General features: G+C 44.1%; 2 gene segments (V, D, J or C); both read left to right on the top strand.

Annotated features, from left to right (window-relative positions):
- Positions 1 to 14,065, top strand: part of LOC127194822 (T-cell receptor beta-1 chain C region-like) — a 231,238-nt gene extending 217,173 nt beyond the window's left edge. The window contains 5 exon segments of the C gene segment in view: positions 9,618 to 9,657; positions 12,570 to 12,941; positions 13,353 to 13,370; positions 13,468 to 13,574; positions 13,889 to 14,065. Of these exon segments, the coding sequence occupies positions 9,618 to 9,657; positions 12,570 to 12,941; positions 13,353 to 13,370; positions 13,468 to 13,574; positions 13,889 to 13,909 (558 nt within the window).
- Positions 14,066 to 17,695: 3,630 nt separating this feature from the next.
- Positions 17,696 to 26,370, top strand: LOC127194821 (T-cell receptor beta-2 chain C region-like). The segment is given in 5 exon segments: positions 17,696 to 17,805; positions 20,317 to 20,688; positions 21,224 to 21,241; positions 21,382 to 21,497; positions 26,206 to 26,370. Coding segments are annotated over 5 exon segments (777 nt in total).
- Positions 26,371 to 27,545: the final 1,175 nt, after the last annotated feature.

The following is a 27,545-nucleotide window of genomic DNA, read 5'->3' as shown; positions in this document are numbered from 1 at the left end:
ATTCCAAATGGATAAAAGACTTAAACATAAAACAAGACACACTGAACGTGACAGAAATGAAAGTATGGAATAACCTTGAACTCATTGGCATAGGGAAAGACTTTCTGAACACAGGATCGTACAGACTAAGATAAGCCACTAATATGTGGTACCTCATGAAACTGAGAATCTTATAAGACATAAGACATTTTCATTCAGACAAAGTAGCAACCTATAGAACAAGAAGAGATTTTTTTCCAGCTCCATAGATTCAAATAATGAACTAAAAAACTAGATCTCAAGAAAACATAAAACCCAATTAAAAAATAGTGTACAGATCTAAACAGAGAATTTCCAGAAAAAGAAACTCAAATGGCTGAGAAAAACTTAAAGAAACTTTCAATATTCTTAGTCATCAGGGAAATGCAAATCAAATTACTCTGAATTTCAGCTTTCATCTGTCAGAATAGCTAAAATCAATTGACAGCTCATGCTGGCTAGGATTTGGGACAATGGAAACACTCATCCATTGCTGGTGGAATAGCAAACTTGTATAGCCACTATGGATATCAGTGTGGTAGTTCCTCAGGAAGCTGAGAATAGCTTTACCTCAGGATCTAGCTAGTCTACTCTTAGGCATATACCCAGCGGCTGCTTCATCCTACCACAGAGATACTTTCTAAACCCTGTGCGTTGCTGCTTTACTCATAATAGCCAGAAATTGTAGACAATCTACATGTCCCTTAACATAAGAATGGACAAAGAAAATATAGTATTTACACAATGGAGTGTTACTTGGTTGTTTAAAAAAAGATGAAATCATGAAATTCGCAGGTAAATGGATGGAATGAGAAAAAAAATCATCCTGACTAAAGTAGGGCAAACCCAGAAAGACAAATATAGTATGCCTCCATCAAATTCCTCAGCTCAGGGCTCAGAGACCCATTACAGAAGAGGAGGAGGAAAAAGCACAAGAGCCAGACAGGATGGAAGACACTAAGGAAACAAGGCCCTCTACATCAACATAATCAAAGCACATAACTACCTCACAGAGACCAGGGCAGCATGCACAGGATCTGATGGGTCAGTACTAGATGGGTACCTAGAGCTGAGAAGGACAATTGACACATGCCCCCATCTCTAAATCCAGAAGTTATCTCCAATGGATAACCACTTGCAAATAAAAATTTATATTCTTCCAACAGAGTCTCACTGAGGATAACAACCTCTGTTAAGGGCAGGCTTCATGTCCAGCAGAAAATGAACTCAGTGGCATCTTTGGAACTTCCTTGTCTCATAATATTGTGTTGTGTTAGGGATTTTCATTTTTTTTCAGCTTATCTTTTTATTTTTATTTTACTTTGTTTATAATTGTCCTCTCTTTTTACTATAGGTCCTTTCTGTATAGTTCATGAGTTTCATTTTAATGTTTTTATGGGATTCCTGAGTGCAGGAAAGAATGAGTCTCTGTTTCTTATGCCTTCTCTTGGGCTCTTTTCCTTCTGTGTATTTTGTCCAAGTCTGATATGTTGGTTTTTGTCTTATCTCATTGTGTTTTATTTTTTATTTATACAATAGAAGCTTGTTTGTTTTTCAGTAAGAAACAGAAAGGTGGTAAATACAGATCTGAGGAGATGTGGAGAGGAGCTTGGAGAAGTAAAGGGGGGGGGGAACAATAATTAAGATATATTATGTGAGAAAGATTTTATTTTAAATAAAAGAAAAATTATCAGAAAAAAAGAGAGATTTAGGAATTGAAACAAAAATCTCAGGAAGAAAAAGCCAAAGGATACATAGGATCAAGTGGAAGAGAGATTCTCAGATATTGAGTACAAGGTAGAAGAATTTCATCACTCAGCCATAGAAAATGTCAAACAAAACAAAACAACAGCACCAACAAAAACTCCAAGCATGGAACATGCAAAATTTTCCATCACAAGATCAGGATCAAACCTACAAATAATTGGTATAGAAGAAGCCCGCTTCAGTGACTCAGAATATTTTTTAATAAAAGTCACAGAAGAAAAGTTCCCAAATGTAAGGGAAGGATGCCTATCAAGGTCCAGTGGGCATACTAAATAACACATACACAAGACTAGGAAAGAAACTTCGCACATCATATAATACTCAAAACACTGAATGTTCAGAATGAAGAAAGGATATTGTGAGGTGCAAAAGGAATCATCAACTTCCATACAAAGGTAGGTGTGTCAGAAGAACAGCTGATTTCTCAATAGAGACTATGAAAACTGGAAGGGTTTGGACTTATCTTGCACATGTTATGAAAGACCACAGATGCAAGCCCAGACTGCCATACCCAGAAAAATTGCCAATTGTAATCAAAGAAGCAAAAAAACCTTTCCATGATAAAGGCAGATTTCAGGAAATTAGGATCACTAACTCATCTCCACAGAGGATACTAAAAGGAATACTTATGTTTGAAGGGATGGAATGTGCCTGAGATGGCTCGGGCTCATTCTTCATTCGTTTCTAAGAGCCCAGGACGACAGCTGTGCTTTTCCGTCCTAGCTCAGAAGTACTGAGCTGACAACCCATCTAACAAGCCCTGAACCTTTATTTAATCTTTAAATAGTGTGAATTCTCTTTCCCATGCCTTCCATCTTCTGCATTAAAAATCTTGCCAGGTCCTTCTTCCTCCTCCTAGCCTGTGTTGGTCCCATCAGTCTCGATTATTAGTTGATGCCATCCTCTCCAGTGTCTGCTTCTGTCTCTATCTTTGTGTCTGCTTCTGTCTCTATCTTTGTCTTGCTGTCATCATCCACCTGTGAACCCTGTTTTATATAATTTATTTTTATGTCATGCTCATTGTTGGTTTTCCTTCATGTATGTCTATATGATGGTGTCAGAAGCCCTGGAACTGGAGCTGCCACATTGGTATTGCGGATTGAACCTGATTCCTCTGAAAGAGCAGCCAGTGCTCCTAATCGCTAAGCCATCTCTCCAGCCCTGGCTGTCAACCTCTTGGCAAGAGAGATTGTCTTCAGCATGTCAATACTAGTGATTAACTTGAACCTGGCACATAGTGGGTTCACAGTGGCTAAATGAATGAATCATTAAAGAGGAGTGGAGACAAAGGCACCAAGCAGACAACGTTTCCAAATGCTTCGGAAAAGTGTCCCTTGAAGAGGAGCACCAGAGTCCTAAGGACTTGGGAGCAATGAAAACATGGGACTCTACTCCACAGCAACTGAGTTAGAATCCTGGGGTGGGGCCCAGTAACTTGTACTTTAGTGAACATCATGATGTCATCATGATGAAACTTAAGAACCAGTGTGCTAACAGTGCTCTGAGCTGCCTGGTATATTAGTGCACACTATAATCCTAACGATAGGAAGCTGGCAGGAAAAGGAGTGTGACAAACATGTATTCTTCCTGAGTAGTGAAGTGTCTGTAAAAGCTATGTAGCAAAAGACCTGTCAAAATAAAATAAAATAAAACCACTTTCTGCTGTCTTCACATGCACTCTCACTTTGTATCCACAACTCCATAAAATAGGTATTTTTTATCATCACTACCTTTACAGCTAAGGATCTTTAGGGCTTAGAAGGCTTCATGATTTGCCTATAAAGCTAGCTTTGTGAGTCCACGTAGATAGGTATCCTGGATGGGCTTTGAAAGGAAAAGGGGTCTTAGCAAGGTGCCACAGCCCCAAAACTCAACTAGGGAGTCTTGAGTAGTTTGAGCTTTTACTGTTTGCTAACTTATTTTAACTTCTTCAAGTTTTAGTTCCTTAACAGAGACACTCAGCTGGGTAGGATGGGTTTAAAGAAACCCATTAACATTTTTAAATTCTAAGGAACAGTTCTTGCATAAAATGCTATTTGTGGGAAATTCGTTCTGCCTACAAGATGTGCTGAAGTAAAGGTAATGAAGAAATTGTGGGAAGGGCCAACCAGTGACTGGTCCCGCTTGAGATCTATTCCATGAGAGCTAGCCCACCCCTGACACTGCCTGGAGGGCCATGACCTAGGGGATTGATAGTCCAGACACCTAGGATAAAAATGATATCTAATGATATTCTGCTATACTTGTAGATTGGTCCCTAGCCCAGTGATTGTCAGAGAGGACTCCCCCAGCAATTGATGCAAACAGATGCCCAGACCCGCAGCCAACCATTAAACAGAGCTCAGTGAATCCTGCAAAAGAGGAGAGGAGTGTAGGATCCAGAGAGGTCAAGGACACTACTAGAAATCCCATGATAATCAACCTACCTGGGCTCATAGGAGCTCACAGAGACTGAGCTGACGAGCAGGGAGCCTGTATGGGACTGATCTAGAGCCTCTGCATTTATGTTACAGTTGTGTAGCTTGGTCTTCTTGTGGGACACCTAGCAGGGGTTGTCTCTGACTCTTCTGTCTGTTTTAGGGACCCTTTCCTCCTACTGGGTTGCCTTGTTCAGCCTCAATAGGAGAGGTGCCTGGTCTTACTGCAGCTTGATGTGCCCCGGTTGACTTACAACCATGGGAGGCTTGCTCTTTTCTGAAGAGGAAAAGAGGAGGAGTGGACGGGAGGGCAGAAGGGAGTGTGAAGGGGGACTTGGGGAGAGGAGAAAGAAGAAACTGCTGTTGGGATGTAAATAAACAAACAATCAAAGTAAATGTAGTTATATCTTTTAAAAATTAAATAAGGAAAGGCTGCCCCCTGCTGTCCATATATATGAATGACTACAACTTGATTTCTGCCCCGCTGATGTTGTTTGCGCAGGTAAAATACAAAAGAATAAAAAATAAAGAAAGAAATTTAAAAATATGAATGAATGAGTAAAAAAATTTAAATGTCTTACAACACCTCTGCCTTTATACTTGGTCTCAATGTGCAGATGAGCAAACTGGGAAAACCCCAGTACTATGACACCAAGATATATGGTACTATTGTCTTCACAGCCAAATGAGATTAAGATACCCTGCTACATGATTGAGAGGAAACTCTGGCTTAGCGGGCAAATCATTGCTAGGAAGAGGGGTTGAGTGAGATGTCAAAGCATGAAAAAACATTAAAACTGAATGCATAGCTGAATGGGATAAAAAAAAAAAAAAAGAATAAAGAATAAAGAACAGACTATACCACCTTCCAGATGGTAAAAGGGGTTGGCCTTTTTACTCAGGCTTACAGTAGATTTGTAAGATCTTCCACTACTGATGAGACAGAATGTCTCCGTTTTGTCCTGCATCCAGTTCGGAGCATCAGTAGCTAGCACTCTGTGTTGTCCAAGTCTTAAAACTTCCTGTTTGGCCCAGGGATGCACAGTGGGCCCCAGGCCTCCCACTGTGATAAAGCATGCATAAGAACCCCTTCTAATTATTGACTTAACCATGCTAATACACCCAGTCCCAGAGATTTTGATTCAAAAGTTAATGGGAATTAGAGATCAGCATCTTGAAAATCTTCCTACAGCACAGGGCCTCTCTGAGAAAGGCAGGACCATGAGACAGCTTCTCACATAAACCAATCTTTGCAAAAAAGTAAGTACTTAAATTGAGTATTTTATTTACCAGATTTTTCCATACTTTAATAGAGAATGACATTTTATGGGTTTTCTTCCCTCTTATACTTTTTTTTTTAATGCAAAACAAATAGTGGAGGTATATGGTTCCAAAGTTGAAAAACTCACAATAAAACCAACAATGAGAAATGACCCAGTGCTCTGCGTCTGTACATCCCACCTCTCTTTGGTGGATAATTGCTTTTAACACATTGTCTTCTATTTTTTTTTTATTAATTTATTCTTGTTACATCTCAATGGTTATCCCATCCCCTGTATCCTCCCATTCCTCCCCCCCCCCCCCCATTTTCCCATTATTCCCCTCCCCTATGACTGTTCCTGAGGGGGATTACCTCCCCCTGTATATTCTCATAGGGTATCAAGTCTCTTCTTGGCTACTTGCTGTCCTTCCTCTGAATGCCACCAGGTCTCCCCCTCCAGGGTACATGGTCTCAGCTGTTAAAGGCTAGGCTCACAACCATAAATGTCTTCTATTTTTTACAGGAATTTCATTTCAGTTTTGTTTTGCAGTCCTGAGGAATCAAACCCAGGACTTCATGATTCCATGCAAGCAATCTACCAATGAGCTACCGTGTCAGTCCTCTTCCCAGCATCTCTTTACGAAGAGTCTTATAAACAAATCTCCCGGGCTTCTCATTCTTATGCCCTGTCTCATTTGTTAAACAACAGGTATTCTGTATCTATGCAAGTCTGCAGTTTGTCCTTTTCCAGCTATCTGGGGGGGGGGGGGGGGACAGAGACCACGCTGATATACAATTAGTATACACTTGCTTAAACTTCTAATCCTTAAGCTTTTTGGAGTTTTTGACACATGATCTTACTCTGTAGACCAGGCTGGCTGTGGGTTCACAGCCATCTTTCTGACTCAGCTTTCCCAAGTACTGAAAGTTTGATTTGTATGCAACTGTATCTACAAAGTAAATTCCCTTGGGTGGGGTTTCTGGATGAAAATGAAAATGCTTTTACAGCTTCATAGCTGTTTTCTAGTTATTTTCTACACAGGTTGTTTTATAAGTCTGTATTCTTACTAGCAACAAATACACTGAAGTCTTTATTTTACTGCAATGTCCCCAGGAAAACTGTCTCTAATCGCTCAATTTTCTCAAATCTCTGAAAGGCATTATTTCAATGTGGTTCTTCCTTTGTGTTATCATTGTGAGGACTTTAAGCACCACTTTGATTTCTGTTTCTCTGAAACATCTGCTATTTACTTTTTTTTTTAAGCAGTTGAATTATCTTCTCATTGATTACTAGGCCTGATGGTGAGTACTGTAAATATTTTCTTAGGCTTTCAGTTAGCTTTTGATTCTTTTTCTACTTTTGTATTCAAGTGTGACAAAATTATATAGTCAAGTCTTTTCTTCAGCTGAGTTTTCTAAGTCACCACTTGGCAGGCAATAAGAGGGAGCCTCACTAGGCGGACAGATACCCAGGGCATGCAAGGCTAGGTTGAATTTCAGTGTCAGTTTGTCTGATTTTTGAGACTGTCTCCCAAAGCACAGCCCTAGTTGGCGTGAAACTCAGTCTATAAACCAGACTAGGCTCAAACTTACAGTCTCACCTGCTTCTGTCTGCACAGTGTGAGGATGTGTGCTTGCCTCTACTCCTTACCAGATTCATCTTGAAAGAGGAAAATTGAAATGCCTACCAAGGCCTTAAAATGTCTTCAGAGACCAGCATGCAGGTCACAGTGGCCTTGTGATTATATTAGACTAATTTCCAAACTGTGTCTCTACCCAGCCTCCATGGGGATGTGTCCTTGACTCCCTTTGCCTAACAGGATGGGGAACATATGGTAACCTATGTGGTCACATCACCTCATTTCATACCCATTCCTGGAAATATGGTACACTCTTCACCATTATTCTAAGAAGTCCAGACCCTAGTCAGTGCGTTGAGAGAGGCCAAGTCTGTCACACAGAGAGTCTGTGGGCTGCAGAGCCTTGTTGTTGGGAGGAAATGTAACCTCTGAGTGATTCACAACCTCGGGGCATGGGCAGAGCCAGGCTAGATTGGGGGCTGTCACTTCTTCATAGGGTGGCTCTCGTATATGAGGAGAGCTTGAGAAAGACGGATACTAGAGGGAATCCAGCCCCTTCAGCAAACAGCACTGCAATGACACTCAGCTCCAAGAACAAAGACTATTCAAACGAAGTACAGGGGGGGCGGGCGGGTAAAAAGGAACCTGCCTGTATCGCCTTACATCATACCACCACCTTGAACGATGGGGCAATGTCGCCTTCCTCAGCTTCGGCTCCCCTCAAAGGAGCAGCTGCTTTGGTGGTTTCTTCCAGCCTTCAAGAGGTGGACCTATGGGAGGGTCCTTTTTGTATAAAGCTGTAACATTGTGGGGACAGCGGGCACGGTGATTCAATTCTATGGAAACCCTTTACAAAAACCTTTCTGTCTGTTCCAAGGCCCACTATCCTCTACTTTTCTGCTAGGTCCCAAGCCTAGATGTGTTTATATCCAGAATGGTTCCACTGTACCAATGCTGCTTGACAGGCCAAGATCATGGAGAAGAATGAGGCCTTATCAGAACAGGAGCCCCCTCTGCAGAAGGAATACAAGCATAAGAAGAACAGTTAAGTGGCCCCAGAGGCAGAGAATGCAAGGCAACCCCTTCAGCCAACTCCTGTAGAACCAGACCAGCAACAGTGAATAGGTGAGCAAGAAATGAACAGTTCTACAGTCTTCTTGAAAAGATCATCACTGGCTCTCTGCTCTCTGCAGGCCTACCTCATTTTGTTGGGCCCTCAGAGAGGCACAATATATATGGGGCATCCTTCGTAAAAGAGATATAGATCTCAGTGGATGGAACCTGCCATGATCTACATTCCCACACGTCTAACCTGAAAATGTTCTTTTGTGCAACACTCGGAAGGCACACACGGGTATAATATTCCTTCTAGGGTCCTCTAGACACTAGCTGGGACCTTAGCTTGTTTTCCTCCTTGCCCCACAGTACTGTGCAAACACAGAAGTTTTCTTTGGTAAAGGGACCAGACTCACAGTTGTAGGTAAGCTATCTTGCATGTGAATTTTTAGTTCTGTCTTAGGATAAAGCATGTCCTCTGTGTCCATATTAGAGTACCTGTATTCTGATGTGCAAACTACGATTACACCTTCGGCTCAGGGACCAGGCTTTCGGTAATAGGTAAGGTCTAAGGGTCTTTTGCTGTGGGATGAAAAGTGTCACTGTGACCTGGGAACAGGAACAAGGATCCTGCTCATGGTTCCTGTTTGAGGGAGAGGCTGTCTTATGTCTGGGACTACATTCTAGGGAGGGTGAAGGAGATAGACTCTCAGACAGTGAGGGGTTTTGAAGTGAATCTGGAAGGCTGTGTTCTGGAAACACGGTCTATTTTGGAGAAGGAAGCCGGCTCACTGTTATAGGTAAGTTACGACTGGGTGCCAAAGGATGCCCCTGTCTGAGATGCCTTGGTCACCCTCTACTTGTCGGGAAGAGCTAAATGTCTCTGCTCATGCTTACAAAAAGGAATGAATGTCCATCTCCAACACTTCACAGGGTGGCTACGCCAAGCCTAGGCACCCTGTGAAATGCAGGAAAGCTTGGCTGGAAGTCAGCCTTACATACTGCTGTTTGGCTCTCTCACACAGGCAGAGGACAAGTTTGGAGTGTGGGTTTCATGGATCCACCAGGAGAACTGAATGCCAATTATATTATTTAATACTGCATAGCTGTCTGTCCTTCTATTCCCTGGAGGTAAAAACTATCCTTAAGAATAAGGGAGGCTAGCTGCCAGATAGGCATGGGGAAGAGGGACAAAGGGCAGGAGGCAGTTTTACCACCAGGCTTTAATGTTGTGTTTCCAACGAAAGATTATTTTTCGGTCATGGGACCAAGCTGTCTGTGCTGGGTATGTAAACGATTCCTTTCTCGGGAGGGTATGTTATAAGCCTAGAGGTGCAAGGACATTCTTCAGACAAGGTAAGGACTGCAAACTAAGCCTGGGTTGTGGTTCAGAGAGGAAGAAAGTGTGAAGAATGTTCCAGAGCCCCTGGGATTCTGTGTAGAATCCTGTCTGTAGAAAAGCCTCCAGCAGCTCTTTGGAGGGTTTGCCACCCTCGGGTTGTACTGTGTAACACTCAGGCCCAGTATTTTGGAGACGGGACTCGACTTTCTGTTCTAGGTAAGCTACGGGACCCAAGAGGTGGGGCCACTGTTCCCTTGATCCAGAGGGTCTGTATTTGGTGGAAGGGGCTGAGAAATTTAGAAATGCCTTTACTTGCTGGGGCCTAAAAGGATCCTCAGCCTCCCATTTGAGGAGGTGAATCAGGAACCGTTTCTTCTCCCTAAGTCTCCTCCCCACCTCCCAAGCTCATCCTACCTTTCTGTTGGCATGGATGTGTTCTTTCTGAGTCCCTTTCCTCCTGGCCACTCCTGTCACGCCTCATGGAATTTCCGTAGTCCTGGGTTCTTCCTGCAGGCAGAGAGGCAGCGGCAGTCCAGTTCTCAGGGAGCTAAGAGTAGCTCTCTGGCTTTGGGGCCCCTGGTAGGTTTTACCAAGGCCACCTGCAGCTGTGTTCCTATAATTCGCCCCTCTACTTTGCAGCAGGCACCCGGCTCACTGTGACAGGTATGGGGGCTCCATTCCTCACTGGAGGGGTTGTGCCTATGTCGGATCGCCATGGTCTGGGAAAGGATCTTAGGTGTAAGATTGACAGACAGAGCCACCCTTTTCCATCTGAAACCCTGTACTCCTCTGCATTCCCCCCAAAACCTGGTAGCTCGTTTTAGGTCTAGTTTGTCCTTGGGTTTGTTTTGTCTTTTGAGTGACAGAATGCCTTGTTTCAGAGTTTTGAGTCTTCTTGCTTTTCTTTTAGTTATTCTGTGGAATCCCGTCTGTCCCTTCTGAGCAGACACATTGCTTTTTTCCTCTCTATCACCACTTCTCCACTCTTCCCGTTCTCCTCCTCCTTCTGCGCTGTTGACTTGTTTTGGAACATAGCTCTGTCTCTTGATTTAACATTTTGGTCCTGTCCTCCCGTCTTCATCTTCCTCCTCCTCTCCATCTCTGTCAGCTTCTGAAGACTCGTGTCTGTCTTGCTGGTGTAGCTTAAAGGTCTGCACAGCAGAGGGGAACAGGCACTAGTGGTATCGGGGTGACTTGAGGATTGATCCTGAGCAAAGGCGTAGGTCTGTGTTATCACATTAGAGTAGCTGCCAGCCTGGGAGTTTGGAGTATACTATATTTGGTGGATATTTTGGGGGTAGATATGAATAAGATTTCTCCTAGAAAGATTATATGTTAGCAATATCATGCATGAAGAATAGAAAATAGGTAAGAAGTCCTCAGACTCCAGGTGTGTCTTGGTATAATAGATGACTGAATCTCTCATGAAAGTCCAAAATGACTAGTATTGTGCTTGTGAGGGAGCAGACAGACAGGCTGGAGAAGTGGGTAGGGAAGGTGTGGGAGATATAGAAAATGATGGAAGAATGGAACACCTTGGCAGGACTGCAAGCATCCTTAGATATTGTCTTGTAGATAAGACCCATGCCATGGATATTGAAAACTACTGACCACTGGGTTCAGAGGCCTGTGGCTCAAAGGAATATCGTTGGAGGAAATGCATGGGATGATATTCCTAAAAATTAATAATGATAAATGTCTTACGCTGTCCTAGACTCTCTAAGACATATAAAATAGGAAGGACTACCTTAGGTTAAAATGACTGGCTTTGTTTCTTTTTCACTTTTGAGACCTTCATAAATGAGTATTGAATCTACATCTCTCCTATTCTTCTCTCCCTCTCTCTAACTCCTCCCGTAGCTCTTTCTCCCTCCTAAATTCTTTTAAGGGTTTCAAAGGTTGCCTCATCTCACTGCCTTTATTTCCACTATTGATTATTCCTCAAGCTGCTGTCTTTTTCCAAACTCAGTTCTCAATTTCTCCCACAAGTCTCCAACTTCAGACAGAGAAGACAGATCTCATAGTGCTGTGTCTCTGCATCAGAATCTTGCTTCTATGTCAGAAGAGAGCCAAAGAGGGGAAGATGTTACACTGTATACAAAGGGAGGATGCTTGGAGGATGTGTGTGGATTTTTGCATCTCTTATGTCTTTACAGAGGGTCACTCATTTCAATAATCCCAGAAGTTTTCTTTTTTCCTGTACCAAAGTATATGACTGGGGCCTGGCCCTTTCAGTGGAGACCCACTTCTGAAATGACAATTGTGCTTTGTGATTCGTTCATAGGAATCTTTCACTACATTAAAGAATACAAAGTTTGTTTGTCAAACTAGAATTCTGAAGCTCATCAGGGATGACTGCTAAGCACTGGAAAAATAAGAATTCACCTTGTGAATAATATCTTCCATTGCAGTTCTGCTGTGCAAGCCACTGCAGCCCTCTTACACCTCAGTGTAGGAGTCAATGTGGAACATCAAATAGGCTATCAGCCAGAGACGAGTTGGAACCTCAAAGCAAGTTGCATGTCGTGCTGGGTGGGGTGGGCCGGGTGCTGAGCAAGGTATTCAGAAACTCAGTGATGTCTCTGGAGGCTATAGGGAAAGAGACTTTTTTGGGCAACAAATGTTGATGGTACACAGAACCGACCAATCACATTTCTATAATCACCTTACCCCCAAATGGAAACTAGCAATAAGAAGAGTAAAATCATCTTACTTCTTAGGATCATAATGCTAATATAACACTTTAGTCTTAAATTTCAGTCTCTCCCAATGCCTATTTCAAACCTAAAAGATCAGAGAGCCATACACGGATTTTGATAGAAAAAATAATTAAAAGAAAAAAATAGATATGGTTTTTTTTTAACATTACAAAAAGTCCAAAAAATCAGGTTGTCATTTCACCTGAGGAAAATAAGAAAGACAGTATAAAAAACATATACATAAAATAATCCAGAAAAAAATAGGGAATGTCAAAGGAGACCAAAAACAGAATTGGACAACGATAGAAAGCAAACAGGACCTGCTACAATGTAGTTGTTTTTTATAATGACCATTTCCAGCCTCATCTTATACTGTCCAAGCCAGGTCTAGGCAGCTCTCAAACCAGCCCTGCTCTCTTCATTTTCCAGAGGATCTTAGCAAGGTGAGCCCACCCAAGGTCACCTTGTTTGAGCCATCAAAAGCAGAGATCACAGACAAACAAAAGGCTACCCTCGTGTGCTTGGCCAGAGGCTTCTACCCGGACCACGTGGAGCTGAGCTGGTGGGTGAACGGGAACGAGGTCCACAATGGGGTCAGCACAGACCCTCAGCCCTACAAGAACAACTTGACCTACAGCCTGAGCAGCCGCCTGAGGGTCTCTGCGACCTTCTGGCACAATCCTCGCAACCACTTCCGCTGTCTAGTGCAGTTCTATGGACTTACAGAGGAAGATCAGTGGACAGGGGACTCACCCAAACCTGTCACACAGAACATCAGTGCAGAGGCTTGGGGCCAAGCAGGTAAGTGGTATCTCTGGATCTAGTAAGAAGAATGAGCATCCAAAAAGAAATGGAAAGATGCAGGCAAAAAGCCAGGAAGTCTAGATATAGAAAAACAAAAGACGAAAACAAAAAAACAGTGGAAGGAGACTAAATCTTACCAATAAGATAAACTAGATATCTATGGCTAATTCTAACTCCAGATCCTCAGCCCAGTATCCTTACATGTAAGGTGTCCTTTCTCTGCCTCATGAGCAGCTCAGCATCTTTGTGCCTAAGCCATGAGTTTCAGGAATAATCCGTTTGTATTGGCCCAACAGAAGAGAAATAGTTCTGGGGCCTCATCAGGTGGCTGATCTGGGCCTGTCAGACATCTGCTAGCCTCAAGGTTGACTTAATATTCAATTTGCTTCATTCTCTCTTTTCTTTCAGATTGTGGCATTACCTCAGGTAAGGGAGTTGACTCTCTCTTCACCTCTCGTATTCTTGATTGTGGCACTAGCTACCTGCCCAATGGTACTTACGGGCTTTCCTTTTCTGTCAACAGCATCCTATCAACAGGGGGTCCTGTCTGCCACCATCCTTTATGAGATCCTGCTAGGGAAGGCCACCCTGTATGCTGTGTTTGTCAGTGCCCTGGTGCTGATGGCCAGGGTAAGGAATGGGTAGACGGACCCTCCGGGGGAGGTGACACACGGAACACAAGAAACTTAGATCCAGGCATTTAAGGGCTCTGCCAGAACTAGAGACGAGCAGTCAAGAGTTTTGCTTCCATGCCATAAAAGACAAGCAGCAACTTCAAAGGATTGCAGTGAATGAGCCATACTGAAGACAAACTATGGTAACCCAAGAGGCCAATGGATATGTTAGGAGTGCTATCATTTATCTAAATAATGGGTCTTCCTACTTCCTCTCAAACCCTCGCTGTGCACAGCTCTGGATAAACCTAAAATCTTTCTCATCTGCAGGTCAAAAGAAAGAATTCCTGAAGGTGAATCCAAGAATGTCGAACCTAATTATGGTGGTAGTACAGATTCTCTTTTCCCTCCACTTCTGAAGCTCTGTTCTCACTTCTCCGAGCATCCCAAAGTCAGCCTGCCAATTATGTATACTTTCACATGTACGTCTGAAACCCTTGTGACCTGGAGAATACCTTTCACATCTACAACCAACAAATATAACCAATAAACATGTTAAAGAATGGCCTGACTGTCACTCGTGTGTGTACAAATCTTCTTTTCTTGTCTGTCTCTGAACTCCCTGATCAATCATTAAAAAGAGGTATTCAAGAAAATGGTGGCCACCTCAGGCATGAAAAGTGAGGGCTCCTGGAAGGTAGTGATGGGATCTAAAGATTTTCATGGGAGAAAGAGGTACACAGTATAGGAAGTTTCTTACCCTCAAGAAAAAAAAAAAGGCTCTCTGGGAAAATATATACACCTGCAACTGGTCATGTTCCCCGAAGCTGACAAGGCTTGGTTCCCTGTTTGTCATCAATCTTCCTTTCAGCCTCTCACTGAACACATATGTTTGTTCACCAAGCAGCTCTGTCAGATGATCACACACCATCACCCACGGACTTGGAAAATTGTGCTTCAATGGAAGATGTGTCTTTCATTTAAGATATGAATTTTTCGATAAATTATTCTTCAGCAAAATAGAAGGATGTAAAAAAAAAAATCCCATGGATCTGCCTAGAAGTACAGAAAATGCAGCTTTCTTTAAAAAAAAAAAAAGCAAGCCCAATTTCTACATCTAGAAAGCCTTCAGAAGCTCCTGTGTTCACATTGTCGGCCTGGTGGTGTAGCCCCCATTCTTAAGATGACATGAACTTGATGGTTCACTTTACTTCATAATCCCACATACTCTGTACTTGTCATCTCTTTCCCTGCATTCTGCACATTCTCCTCCTGCCTCCTCCATCCAGAGCACTGTGGTACTCCTTCATCCCTCACTAACCCTTGCTTGGTTGGCTTTAAGGATTTGGCTTCATTATCTTCATGGAGCTTCTCTAGCATTTTGTTGCCAAGTCCCTACTTCTTATTCCCTAAGAATAGAGCAAATACACACTGTATCTTACTATCTGACACCTTGTGAAGGCCTCCTTCAGGACATGTGTCATACATGATGGAAACTGGTTTTTGGTTGGTTGCTTGCTTGGTTTTGTTTTGTGAGGTATTTTGTTGTTGTTTTTTGTTTGTTTGTTTGTTTGTTTTTTTTGTTTTTTTTTTCAAGACAAGGTTTCTCTGTGTAGCCTTGGCTGTCTTAGACTCACTTTGCAGACCAGCCTGGCTTAAACTCACAAAGATCCGCCTGCTTTTGCCTCCCAGAATGTTAGGATTACGGGCATGCACCACCACACTCAGCTGGAAGCTGTTTCTTATCTGAAACTTCCCATGCAATTGGTGGCTCCTCCATAACTGGGTGTTGGTTTTGACAGTGCCCTGGAATACTGCATGGGATTTTAGTTCAAGGTAAACATTTGGTAGTGATTTTCTAACAAACCGGTGACTAGTGAAGCAGATGAAAGTGACCCAGGTTTAGAAGCAGTCATCTCAGTTAGGCCTTCCCCGAACAGCCATTTATACTTCCATACAGCCTTCCCTCTGTACCGCATATGACTTCAGAGCTTAATCTGTGCAAACACACATATGTAGCTACAGGCAGACAGACACTTACATATGCGTTCACATCACTCACCCACTGAACACATATGACTGTAACGTATTAGTTCTGACCACCCAAATAACAGAGGGAACTAAACTAAACCACAATCCCCAGGAAACCTATCTGCACACAGAGGGACTAAGTCATGAAGAAAAAGAGCAGAAATAAAAGCCAGCGCTTAGAAACGGCAGTGTGAACTGCCCACTAAACTGCACTCAGCAGTTAGATAATCAGAGGAGGGCACGAGAGAACATGTACGTTCTTCCAAAGTGGCCTCATTCAGGCACTTTGTGCATGCTAGAGAGTGGTTGCATGCACCAGAGGCAGGAATAAAAAGCACAGGCAATATGGCTGGATGCCTTGGAGTTTAGCCATTTGCCTGGATGCAAGAGTCAGAGATGGAAATAATCAAAATCAAGGCTGAGAAGTCACATCAGCACATGCCGCTCTGAGAATGTACTCATTTCCTTGTAAACCGCATATAATTACTCTAACAACTGTAAATATTTGTGGACTAACTACATGAGGAAACTGAACTTTGTCCAGGAGGCCATAGGAATGATGATAGTTTATGAGCTGTTGGTCTCTGCGCTCTAAGTTGCATTAACTGCTCTGTGGATTCTCCTTTTAGGGGCCTTTCCCCCTTCACTCCTCCCACCCACCTCACTATAAATGCCACTCTGAGCAGGTGGGCACTGTAGGGGAAACCCAGTGACATAGATGCTCTCCCAGAGCGAGAGCATGTTCCTAACCAGAACTCCCTGCCCCCATCAACAACACTGTTAGTCCCAAGATCAGATCCTCTCCAAGCTCCTCCTCTCTTTAGATTCACCCAGCTTTAGCCTTTTCCCAGGCCCTCTCAGGCAGACTAACCTCTCTGCCACCTGAGCTTCCTGCCTCTGCCCAGGGACAAGGGGAGGGCACCTGTGGGGAGGAAACATTTTTGTATAATAGTATAACATTGTGGGGACTGGGGGGGGGCACAATGATTCAAAGAGAAGACGTGCCTTTACAAAAAGCTCTACCCCAGAAAACAACAACTCACAGCCCCAAAATATGCATTTACCGTGTGGGGAGAGGTGTGTGTGAATGGTCTCACAAGGTCGTATACTGTCTTATGCATCTCCCTGCCCTAGACGGCTGCCCATGGATGTGAAAGCCTATCCTGGGAAGTGGGGTCACCATTCAGGCCTTTTTATGAAGCTTACCCTTAGCAAAGTATCTGTATGTGCATGGTAGAAAATTTTACACTCATTAAAAACATTAAGTAAGTACGTAAGCCATTTGTGGGAAAGACATTACAAGTCTCTTCTTCTGGGAGGCTACCCAAGCCCACTAGGAAGCTTTCTGATTTCAAATTCACTGTGTCAATCTCCCAAGTGAGTTAGATGGATATTAATTCCTCACCATAAAGTCCTATCTCCTCTTCAAATTAAGACTGGCCTCATGCAATGTCAAGATTTGCCTTGCTAATTTTGGAGGTAGGTGGAGAATGTGGGTAACCTTGCATCTATGCGAAGGAAGAAGAATTCTTGGCAGCCCTTTTCTGCTGTGTTCCTATGCTGAACAGTTCTTCGGACAAGGGACACGTCTCACGGTCCTAGGTAAGAAGGAGAGGCCACACAGGTGGGAGGGAAGATAGGATAATCAGTCAGAAAACCCCAGGAGCCAGAAAGCCTTAGCAGTGTGGACACTGAGCTATCCTAGGCCCTGAATCAGGGAAGACAGGGTTTCTGCCAGCATCTCCTGAACTGTGCTAACACCGGGCAGCAGTACTTCGGGGAAGGCTCCAAGCTGACAGTGCTGGGTAAGCAGAGAAGCTGGAATACTGTGGGGGGAGTAAGATGGGCAGATCAGAACAGCTGCTCAGCTTCCTCTGGGCCTGAGCTGACCTGCCTGGGTGGAAGGATTTCTGGGTTGGATGACGGGATCAGTGGAGCACTCGTGGTTGATGGGATCTGAGTCACGGTTGGGACAGCAGGAGTAGGCAGTACTGGGTTTTTGTCCTGAGCCTGGGGGCTGTGAGTACAGACACCCTATATTTTGGCCCAGGAACCAGACTGACTGTGCTCGGTAAGTTAAGAGGTAGTTGGGGGGGGTGGGGGGGGGGCGATGGAGGGAATCGCCTTAACCAGCTTCCCAGTTTTTGTGCTGTGCCAAGGGGCTGTGAGCCAAAACACCCAGTACTTCGGTGCAGGCACCCGGCTGTCGGTATTAGGTGAGCCTGGGGTACGTTTTTGTGCTGGGTTCTGGGGCTGTGAACCAAGAGACCCAGTACTTTGGGCCAGGCACGCGGCTGCTCGTGTTAGGTGAGCTGGGACCCCACGCGCTCGTTGGCAGCGGGTTGGGGCTGCGGTGGGCCGCGGGTCCTTTGGCCGCGTTTCTGTGGGAAGTCACAGGGTTGTGCTGTCCTTTTCCTGGCTTTCGGGCTTGGCAGCCAGCTAATCGTGGAAGATGTGCTTTTTGGCAAATGCACTGGCGAGTCCCGGGGCTACTGGCGTCTTTGCACTGGGTTCCGAGACACTGCACCCCGGCGGGAAGTTGAGTAGCAGAAAGATTGTCCTTAAAGTGGGAAATAGCTCTCTGTCGCATTGGTTTGAGTGTGGGGTTGCGCCTCTGTGCTCCTATGAGCAGTATTTCGGTCCAGGCACCAGGCTCACGGTCTTAGGTAAGATGCGGACATTTTGCGCGCCCCCAGCCCTAATTCCTGGGTCCCTGGGGGAGTTTGGGGTAGACAGGGATTAAGGCTCTCAGAGGAGTAGTAAGAGACAGCTCTCAATTTCAACATTTCTGGGAGGAATGGGTGAGGCAGAGTATTTGGGTGCCAAGCATTGCACTCGCAAGCCAAGACAGAGTCGGTTTCTTTCTCTTTTGTCTGAGTTGTGTACACACTGAGCGGGCAGTGGAGAAAGGATTTATCAGGACGCTTGGAGCAAACTTGGTTTTGAAAATAAATAGCGGGAACGCAAAGAACTGAAGGGCAGATAAAGACAGGGAGATTACTCTCAGAGGTCGTGCCTCTGAACTTTAGACCAGGCAAAAGAGAATCTTTTGAAAGGAGGGGAGTCTGGCGGGCGGTAGCGCACTCCTGTAATCCCAGCACTCTGGGAGGCAGAGGCAGGCTGTGAGTTAGAGTTCAGGACAGCCAAAAAAAAATCGGTCTCGAAAAACAAGAAAGAAAGAAAGAAAGAAAGAAAGAAAGAAAGAAAGAAAGAAAGAAAGAAAGAAAGAAAGAAAGAAAGAAAGAAAGAAAGAAAGAAAGAGAGAAAGAGAGAAAGAAAGAAAGAGAAAGAGAGAAAGAGAGAGAGAGAATAAAAGAAAGACGAAAAGAAAAGAAAGGAGAGTGTGCTGAGTAAGAAACCAAGGACAGGCACATAAGCCAGAACAGAAGGATAAAGAGTCTGGGGGTGTTGGTGTGCGATTTTTAAACTCTATCCATTGTTTTCCCTCTACGTGGATACCCAGGATCCACACCTTCCCATGAGGCAGGAGGAATTTACCCACTCGGGTCTATTTACGCTCCGTTTACTCACCTGAATCCTAACCTAAAAGCTTCACTCTCCCACCATGTATCCAGGCTAGACAGATGACATCAGAAAGGGATTTTATTGATTTCAGGCACACATTAAAGTGGAAATGTTTAGCCTGAGAGATAAGGAAAAACGTTTGAACAGCTTTAGGATCCCAGTATTAGAATGGACCTTAAAATACCACTTGGCAGTAGGGGCCAAGGCTTTAGAAGAGAAATAATTCACAGCCTGGATATATGACCCTGCATTATTTGGTAACCATGACAACAGTGGACCCCATTAGTGGCTGAAATGTAAAGTTGGATCCAAAGGGAACTCGACCATGTTAAATTGTGTCTAAAAAAAAATGTTGGGTCCCTGTGGTCAGGTGGGATGGAGAAAAGAGCCAGACTTTATCACCAGATGAGGCTGAAATACAATCCTGGCCCTTTGATGATAAGGTAAGCTTAGGTAAGTTAAAGTGTGAAACAATTTTATGGATACAGAGAGGGAGGTGGTTTGAAATGAGGGAAGAGAAATCTTACAGTTTTACCCACAGCTAGTACAGTTAACAAGCAAATCACATACATACCAGCAGCAGCTCACTAAAGTCCATTTCACTCTTATAGGCAATTATCAAGTATCCTCAGGGATTCACACACACATGGATATGTAGCTGCTTCCAGCCTCTCTATGGAGTTACACAAGTAACACTTCAGGGTATAATGGGGGGGTATTTTTTATATTTCTCCTGACTATGGTGTTAACTCATACAATAGAGAGCAACATGCTTGACTCAGGCAAGTCTTTGATTTCCACAACACGGACTAAATGATAGCTGAATCTGAAAAAAGAACCCCATGGTTCCCATGGAAGGCTGGGAGAACCCCAAAGCCAGTATCACTGAGAAAGGGTAAAACTAGAGAGACCAATAGCAGTGAGGTTAATAGAGTCAAGTACCATAGAGAAACGTAAGAATATTAACATTTCCTTCTAGTCCAGCGTATAAAGACCTAGGTGCATTGCTAAATAAAAAGTGAGGTATTAGCCCGAGCAAAGGCAATGTCCATTAAGGCCACATCTGTAATTCCACCACTGGGGAGACAGAAGCAAGGAAAATACCATGACTGTCAGGCCAACCTGGACTACCTACATTCAGCCCCTACCTGATCTAGACAGTGGTCAGCAAAATACTAATTCCACCCATGTTTACTTTCCAGAGGATCTGAGCAAGGTGAGCCCACCCAAGGTCACCTTGTTTGAACCATCAGAAGCAGAGATCACAGACAAACAAAAGGCTACCCTCGTGTGCTTGGCCAGGGGCTTCTACCCGGACCATGTGGAGCTGAGCTGGTGGGTGAACGGGAACAAGGTCAGCAATGGGGTCAGCACAGACCCTCAGCCCTACAAGAACAACTTGACCTACAGCCTGAGCAGCCGCCTGAGGGTCTCTGCGACCTTCTGGCACAATCCTCGCAACCACTTCCGCTGTCTAGTGCAGTTCTATGGACTTACAGAGGAAGATCAGTGGACAGGGGACTCACCCAAACCTGTCACACAGAACATCAGTGCAGAGGCTTGGGGCCAAGCAAGTAAGTGGGACCTGGGGTGCTGTTGAAAAGACTAAACAGCACCAGTGCTTAGAAAAAATGAAAAGATCCATGTAGAAGCAATGAACAGATCCAGGAAAAAGCCAGGGTGTTGGGAATGATGATCAAAGACATGGTGTCAAAAAAACGAAAACAAAAACAAACAAACAAACAAAAAAAACATAGTATATGCTTCCTCCCAAGAAGTACTTAGTTAAAGTGTGAAACAGTGGGGCAGCTCAGGCCCATCGGGTCCCTAGTTCTTTTGTCTCTCTGAGATGTGTTGATGGGTTTCCTGATACCTACCACTCAGCCCAGCATGTCTCAGCCCCATCACTAGTTCTAGATTTTTAGGTTCACTGTGAAAGTGTCTCACACTTGTCATATAGCATCAGAGGACAGTGTGGGGACTATGTTACACATGTATGACATGCATGTACTTGTGGCCTTTGAGTTCCGGTTTAAATTCCATTGTTCAATGCTCAGTACCACCAAGCAGTATTATTTCACCCATTTTTCTCCTTCTGTTTTCTTTCAGAGTGTGGAATCACTTCAGGTGAGTAAGCCTCCCGCTTTCTCTAGGTCTGCCATGGCCTTGGCTCTGAAAATAGGGCACAGAGACCCTACAGACAGTAGGGTTGAGGATACCCAAATCTACCTGGTCACAGGTCTACTAACTTTCCTTTCTGTCAACAGCATCCTATCATCAGGGGGTTCTGTCTGCCACCATCCTCTATGAGATCCTCCTGGGGAAGGCCGCCCTGTATGCTGTGCTGGTCAGTGTCCTGGTGCTGATGGCCATGGTAAGAACGGTAGGATAGGTAGGGCAAGGGCTTGGAGGGAGGGTATAGACTACAGAATATGGACTGTAAGGAGATCAGAGGTGGACCCAGCCCTGATGTATCCTGTCATCTCAAAATGACTTTAAGGAAGACAGAACAAAGAGAAAATGCAGGGGTGCTTATGTATGCACTCCTGTGGGTTGAGGGGAACCAAGGAGCTCTCTTCAAAAGCATACTTGAGATCTACCTTGTGTGTCCTGCTCCCCCCAATCCATGGCTTCTGGGGAGGGTGGGTCCAACAGTGTCTTTTCTTTCTCAGGCCAAGAAAAAAAAATCCTGAGACCAACTCTCGTGCATCCTGAGTTGTTCTTCATCCTGACCACGATTCTCCTGCACCTTTTCCGATCCCTGTTCCGAAGGCATTGTCTTGACTTCCTCTGTGGGTACCCATCCTTCCTCATCACTTCCCAAAAACTGACCTCTTGACACTTGAAATAGTCTAAATTAATAAAAAATGGGCCTCATTGTGTCTCAGCAGTCTCTTTGGAATCCTACTGTTTCTGGCATTCCTACTGGTCTGAAAAGGCAAACAGTGTGTCTAATCTGCTTTCTTGCCAAAAAATTCCTCTCCCCCCTGTGTACCCTAGATCCTCCAGTGAGTCGTTTGTCTGAAGAGCAGCAACTAGGCTCTGGCACACCAGTAGCACAAGGCCAGAGGAAGAAAAATTACCACTCATCGTAACCCCACCCAGTACAGGGCAGAGGATAGACAGACCCATGGATTGCAGCACTTCTCAATTACAAAGTTTGATTCCTTTTGCTATATCTTTGGGTTTTATCTGTATCTGTCCTTAATATCTCTGGCTTATCTGGTTTGAAAGTTTTAACTTAACATCTACAGACCTCTCTGAGGTCTTAGGGAAGAGAACAAAAATTGAAAACTGATCTATGAGGTCTAGACTCTCAAGGCCCCCAGACCATGGTACACAGGGACAGGACCTGGGTGGAGGGGGGAGCTGAAAGAGATTAAAGCTTCCCATGTGAAGTGAAACCCTTCCAATGTGTAGATTTCCCTGTCAGATTGAGACCAGACCACCATGGGCTGAGGACATTGAGTACAGCTCCTCAGGCAGAGACAGTTACCTTGGAAGGGTAAACTGTGAGGTTTACTAATCACAATAGAACAATATACTTGCCTGAGATTAGAGAAGAGATAGCACAGACCAATGAGAGCAGCTACATCAAAACTGGTGTGGGGGTGAGAAGCAAAGTCTAAAAGCAAAAGAGAAAGGACAATGAAGAAGTCCCTTCCTGAGACTGCTGCTCACCGTCTTTGGACCTTAGGCTGGACTATGGCACATGTGCTTATCATGAAAATGACACTATCAGCAAATTATTTCCCTATATCATGACCATAGAAACTATGCTTCGCAGAACAAATAATAACCACTGAAGCTGCAGTATGTTTTTCCCAATGATAATGATTTTGGAAGCTTCTCCCCAGCAGTGACCATGATGGTGTGCTTACTCGTGGTATCACAGCGGCCCTGGAGCAGCTTCTCATACACTCTGGCAAAGGGCTTACAGAAAGAACCACACTGCGACTGCCTCAGTGCCACAGCATGTCAGTTTTCCAGGGTTCCTAACATGATATGGGCAAGATGCGCCTCATAGAGGCACTGAGTGGTTTAGAGTGGTAGAAATCAATTATCTTGCAATCCCGGAGGGCCCAAGTCCAAAGTGATCACCTTGCCAGCAGGTCCGTGTTCTCTGATAGTTAAGAGAAAATGTCCTTCCTTGATCCCCTTGTCCCCATGCTCCTCAGCACTTGCTCATCAATTCCTCTCTCCCTTCTCTGCCTTGGCCTTCAAGTGCCCTTCTCTTTTCCTTCATCAAGACAGGAATCACCGGATTTGAGGCTCACCTAAAATCCTAAACAGTTCCATTTTGAGCCCTTTAACTACGAGTCACCTCAAAGGCCTTTTTCCAAATAAAGCCACCTTCAGGGGTTCTGGGTAGGCATGATTCTAGAAGCACATCATTCCTTGCAAGACACTGAGTGTGCAGAAAATACAGTAGCAGGGCTCCAGATTGGGCATTTTCACAGCCCAGAAAGGATAAGTGTCATGTCAGAGTCAGCCTGGGAGGCCATCACATTCTGGGTACATCTATAAGTGGTATCTTTCTTCATACCTGAAATTGCACTATAGTTTTGTGGAGTTTTTTTTTTATCTAGTCATTATCTTTGTTATTTATGCATGTTTTGCTGATGTTGATTTGGTTATGGCTAAAATATATAATAACAATGAGGACGGAGGCTTTAGGCCTTATACCTGCATCCACAAAAAGACATTTCCCACTCCCTAGACCTATGGAGACAGTGAAGCACATGTGGTGTTTCCATTCTCACGTCAGGGTGGGAAGATAAGTGCATGAGAGGAACAAGCAAATGCTTTGGAGAAAGTGTGGATGTTGTGTGGACCAGAGAGGCTAGATTTGGGAGGGGTGCTAGAGAACAGGGTGTGAATAAACAGATCTGCCAAGGACTAATCACTTTTAGCACTACCCCAGAGTGGAGGTGGGGGGAGGATAACCCCACGTGAGAGATAATTGGGTCTGAAGGCTTCGTGGCTGTTTTCTTTTGGGTGTGTAAGACAGGCACATTAAGAGATGGCAGATTGTGGGACGAGTTACTGATTGATACCCTAGGGATTGTCAACAGGTTTTCCCTTTGGAAGATACACGGCCAAGAGTAATTTACCCTCTCAGTCCAGGGAACATGAAAGAGATGAAGTTGCAAAGTGTACCCCATCCTCATTCCCATCCAACACTGGGCATGACCAAGGGAAGCCTCCAGATCTCTCTGCAAGTAGTAATTGCAGTGTCCTCGTCTGCCCCAAATAACAAATCCCAACACTCACAACCCTCACAAGTTAATCTCTACCATCTCCATCTTGCTCTAGAAGCAGTTGATCCTTCTGAACCAATCTAGGAATCCTTTCCATTTTTCCTGAGGGTAAGCTGGGCAAATATGGTTAAGGTGGCAGTATTTACAATGTTTGTAGGATCAAAGACAAGGGAGTGTAAAGAGGCTACTGAAGAGTTGTGATTCTAGGACACAGAGCGTGAACCCTGACTGTTCTGATAAGACCAGAGTGCAGGCCATCTCAGGATACAGGTTCTGAAACATCAGTGGGGTCCAGAGTTATTTTTGCAAAGGGAGACACTAGAGAGATTCTTCATTGATCTGAACAGGCTCACTTGCTCTGGACTCAGGTTTGATACAACTTGTATCTCAGTAAGGTAGGTAGAATGTAAGACGGAGTCCACAGCAAACTGTACGTGTGGCACCAGTGCTGAGGTAAAGGATGCTTCCTGCCTGAAGACACTTACATAAAACATGCTCTAAAAGAATTCCTGGTGGGCTCAGCATGGTGGCACAGGCTTGTAGTCACAGCACTCTGGGAGGCAGCGGCTTTGAAGCCAGCCTGGTCTACAAAGCAAGTCCAGGACAGTCAGGGCTACACAGAGAAATCCTACCTCAAAAAAACAAAAAAACAAAAACAAAAACAAAAAAAAGAAAGAAAGAAAGAAAAGAAAAGAAAGAAAGAAAGAAAAAGGAAGAAAGGAAGAGAGTAAGTCCCCTAATTTATCACAATGTCATGAAATGCAAATGTCTTCTCATAGGTAGCACTCTAAGAGATTAACTACCTCATGGCCATCATAGATTTGTCAATTATGAAGGGTAAGCGAACATCTGGTAGTTGTGTGATAACGATAATTTCCTGGAGGAAAAATGGATTCTTATGTGGATAGCACTGGAGTCATTTCCATATGCCCAGAGGAATTTTCGTATTGGCACCAGTATTCATGGAGATCTTCCCACTAGAGTACTCAGTGTTGGGCCATGTAAGCTTGAGGGCTTACATGAGTCTGTAGGATCATCAGGAAGACAACAGTTTGTCCTTCCTTAAGAAAGCAACTAGGAGAAAGGAGAAAAGGAGTTGATGTAGTACATGGGTCCTCTATTTCTTGTTTTGAGCCATTTCCCACTTTTTTTTTCTTTGTAGTGGGCCAGAAATAACTGTGTGACTCATGGTCCCACATGTTCTATGTAAGAGTGCTTCATGAGGTCACTCTGACCAGGGATAGGTGTTGAAGTGGAGGATTTGCTCTCGAGATATTCTGCTGAAGAATTTCTGTATGAAAACACAAATACCTAGGCAGAGTTCCATATAGAGAACTGGGGATAGAAGGGTAGCTAAAACCCATAGGTCAATTCTCAGCATACTCAGGAAACTTGGACCCAAACAAAAGACATGCCGTTTTGTTAGGTTGTATATTTTCTTTTTTCTCTGAAAGCCTTCTTCCCTGTGTATATCTGCAGATCAAAAATCCCTTCATTTTCTAATAACTCCTATTGTTCTGCCTCTCCTTAGATTTACTATGACAATTTTACATGTTAGCTGAAACATTGCCTCCCAGCAGACAAGATATATTCAGCTCACTATTCTCACCACCTAAGTCCTAGCTACGTCTCTATCTTCTCTCTCTATCCATAGTCTTTTCATCTCTTATACCTGTTCTCTGAAGAAGGCTGCCTGGGGTCGCGGGGGGGGGGGGGGGGGGGGGGTGGGGGCAGGGGAGGGGGGGGCAAGTATCTCAGAGAAGAGAAAACACTATCTGTTGGTCATCAGAGGATGTGGAAATGGGCTAACTACTGTGTCTGTTTCCAAAGCTTCATCAGATTTTTGGGAAACTGATTTCAGCTCTCATCTATGAATGTAAGAGTGTTATGACAGGGAGACCATGCCATAGTCCAGCCACTCGGCTCCTTGTAGCCAGACTCATTGCTGATATAAGGGATGGATTTGGAAACAGTGACACCAGGTCCAAATTTTAAGACTCCTCAGCAATTACAGCTCTACACATTCACTATAAGATTGGTTGGTCTTAATTGGACCTTACTGTCACAAACCGCCTGTGTGTTACAGAGCAACAACAGCACAGTATTGATCCCTCCTACTCTTCCCATGTAGTTTTACCTGTCCCAGACAAAGAGTTTTCTACTTGTCTGGCTACATCCTTCAGCCCCTGGGCAGCTCTATGAAGAATTGCTATGTATTTAAGTATCCACGAGTTTTACCGTGCGTATTTCCCTCTGCTTATAATTCTGCTCCCCTAAGAAGGCTTCAGAAGTCACGTGGAATCCTTCAATAGGACTACCTAAACCTAAGAGGGAAAATCTTCACTTTAAAAACCATGAACATAGACTTTAAAGGCCCCCAAAATCTGCATTTCTCTACTTTCCCAGCTATGTGACTGTACATAAGTGGCCACCAAAGAAAGACTCAGCTTCTCCTGGTGTTAAATAGATTCAATCACAGTCACTTACTCCATCCATACAGTGTCTAGAGTTCATGGCACAGGCAATAACTATCAACTGTTATCTTTTATGTTCCCTTAAATATATTTTTCCAGGCTCAACATTGCCAATTTCCTATTTTTTTTTTCCCCTCAAACGCACTGTTCTGAGCACTTCTTTCTCTCCACAAATCAGTTTCTTTCTTGTGAAAACTTTTCAGCTTTCTTTTGTCGTTCAGAAAGCACTGCTCAACAGCAGCTGGGTTATGACCCACATAGGGTGAAGAGAGAGATAGTTCTACCTACGCCTTGTTTTCGGATGGCTTAGGTGTCATTTGCGTGGGGCAACTTTTCAGCTTTCTGTATCTGCATCCTGCCATTGACTCAGAGATCACTTGTGACTCAAATCTCTAGTCCATCTATATGTGTGCTGCATCTGAGCTGTACATTCCCTCTGCCCATGCAAACCATTGCTGTTCTGTCTCCAACGGTGTGGGAGAGAACAAAAAGTACTTGAGTTTTCTCACATATCTTTGGTGAATCTTCCAACTTATCTAGCCTCTGCACAATTCTAATTCTGTAGTTCATTATATTTATCCTCCATCCTCACACTATCTCAGATGGGACAGTTTTGTCTTCCTTATTCTTATCCAAGTGATTCATAAAATCGCAGCAAGATCTCGGCTTGATGTGGAACACACGTTCTCCATGCTG

Source organism: Acomys russatus, chromosome 10 (genome assembly GCF_903995435.1).
Source record: "Acomys russatus chromosome 10, mAcoRus1.1, whole genome shotgun sequence".
Lineage (NCBI taxonomy): Eukaryota > Metazoa > Chordata > Mammalia > Rodentia > Muridae > Acomys > Acomys russatus.
The sequence above is the reverse complement of the archived record's forward strand: the minus strand, read 5'-3'. Positions and strand labels throughout refer to the sequence as shown.